General features: G+C 41.0%; 1 protein-coding gene across 1 annotated transcript; it reads right to left on the reverse strand.

Moving 5' to 3' along the window:
- Window positions 1-1,073: 1,073 nt before the first annotated feature.
- Window positions 1,074-2,006, reverse strand: LOC143400357 (putative olfactory receptor 2W6). Its single transcript, XM_076857618.2, has one exon. The coding sequence runs from the start codon at window positions 2,004-2,006 to the stop codon at window positions 1,074-1,076; it is 933 nt and encodes a 310-aa protein (XP_076713733.2).
- Between the last annotated feature and the right edge of the window lie 262 nt (window positions 2,007-2,268).

Consider the following 2,268-nt stretch of genomic DNA (forward strand, 5'->3'; position numbering starts at 1 on the left):
AGAAAAGATGCTGTGCTCAAGTCCTACATTAATCAGTGAAGGCTCTTTCTTAAAAGATGTCATTATAGGCTTTAGGCCATATCTCAAGAAATTATGATGGACTTTCATCCCATTGTGAACCACAGAATGACAAGAAACCCATCAATGCCAAAGGGAATTTGGAACCATGGGATCATGTCATAAGAAAACTACCTAAATGTAGCCATAGGGGTCAAGATATCTGGCTCCCTTTACTTTCATTTCCTACTCAAAACAGGGTTTTTATTTTCAAATTCTTTTTGGAGTGAATGGGAAGCTCCGAATCATTGAAATCAGTTACTTTTTCTCTACTTAACATACAGTTATCTTTTCTTAGTTATCATTTTTGTGACTTTGAAATTTATAAACTGTTTTATTTTCCCCCAAAATAAACGTTTATTCTTGTTCAAATATCTCCTCTAGAATTATGTTCTAGAAATTTGACATCCTCTCCAGCCTTGCCCTGAATGTTCAGGGGATTCCTTTCAATTCTAAAAAGCATAAATCTTTGATATAGTGCCTAGTCTCTGTGTATTTATCCTTGCTTTTTGTTTTACATATACTTATCCATAGTGGACAAATATTCCATAGTGTGCTACTGACTAGATTATCTGCCTATCGTATGCCTGCCTGAGGATAAAGTGAAAATAATGATAAAATGAAAATGATGAATGAAACGGTAAAGATGCAGCTATGGCCATGAAGATACTTAAAAAACATAGTAAAATTTTATCAGTGTTACTATAGCACGTGACTGTGTATTTGATGGTATTTGAATAAGTAAGTAAGTATTCATTGAGACTAGAAAGACGTTAGCCATAGAAGAAAGGTTTACTTGCCTGTGAGAAACTATTTGACTAGAGAAGTCCTTTTAAGGGATGATTAATTTTCCTTCCTATAAGTTTCAATCCTAAAAGGGTCCAGGAACAGCCACAGAGTAGTACACATTAAATATCCTCTCTACCCCAAAGAAAATAAAAGAAGTTCAGTTAAAGCAAGTGCATACCAAATCCTGTCTCCTGTGTTGGCCTCACTTATTCTAGCTCTGGATCTCCCTATGCCTGCTCCTTCCCCATAATTTTCCTAACTGCTTTTTTCACATCCTTGTTCCTCAGTGTATAGATCAGCGGGTTGAGAGTGGGAGCAAGAATCATGTAGAGCACTGCAAGTGCTTTGCTCTGGTCCTGGGAGTAGTTGTCCTTTGGTTGTAGATACAAAAACATAATGGTCCCATAGAAGAGTGAGACCACCATTAGGTGAGAAGCACAAGTCCCAAAAGCCTTTTTCCTTCCCTCTGCTGAGCGCATTTTCACGACTGCCCTGGCAATCCACACATAGGAGGTCAAGATGATGGAGACAGGCACAGCTAGAATGATGAGCCGGGCAATAAACATTTTGGACTCTGTTGGGCCAGTATCCACACAGGAGAGTTTAACAATGATCAGCAGCTCACAGAAGAAATGGTCCACACGCCGGTTTCCACAGCGAGGTAGCACAATGGCCATTGAGGACTGTAGAAAGGAGTTGGCAAAGCCAGAGGCCCAGGAAGCTGCTGCCAGGAGGTGACACAATTTGGGGTGCATAATGGTGGTGTAGCGGAGGGGCCAACAAACTGCAACATAGCGATCCACCGCCATCACGGCAAGGAGCACGCACTCAGTGGAGCCAAGTGCCAAGGCCACCCAGTACTGGACCATGCAGCCAGCATAACTGATCTTCTTGTTGCCTCCCCACATGTTCACCAGCATCTGGGGCACAATGCTAGTGGTAAAAGAGAGGTCGAGCACAGAAAGGTTTCTGAGAAAGAAGTACATGGGTGTATGGAACCGAGCATCCAGAATCGAGACTGAGATGATGGTCACATTACCCACAAGGGTTATGCTGTAGAGTATCAGAACAAAAACGGAGAGGATCAGCTCCAACTCAGGATGCTCAGAGAAGCCCACTAAGATGAAATCCACACCTGAGCTGTCATTGGTTGCTTCCATCTCTTCAGAGATATCATTGAGGGAAATCTCATGTCACCTAGAGTGGGATTTAAAGGTAATAGGTGGGTAATTAATATATGTAATGGATATTGGAAAAGCAGAGTCCCTAGACAGGACCCAAATTATATTTTATTTTTATTTCCTCTTGTCTTTTCCAACTCGTTTCACACTTGCTGGTGTGAACTCCAGCAAACTCATGGCCTCCATGGTAAAAAAAAAAAAAAAAGTATAACAACCATTTCCAGTTATAGACAGAATCTAA

The sequence above is a fragment of the Callospermophilus lateralis genome, chromosome 5 (genome assembly GCF_048772815.1).
Source record: "Callospermophilus lateralis isolate mCalLat2 chromosome 5, mCalLat2.hap1, whole genome shotgun sequence".
Taxonomy (NCBI): Eukaryota; Metazoa; Chordata; class Mammalia; order Rodentia; family Sciuridae; genus Callospermophilus; species Callospermophilus lateralis.

Excerpts from the sequence above, each read along its gene's own strand:
- LOC143400357 (XM_076857618.2), bottom strand. The coding sequence starts at position 2,006 with ATGGAAGCAACCAATGACAGCTCAGGTGTGGATTTCATCTTAGTGGGC.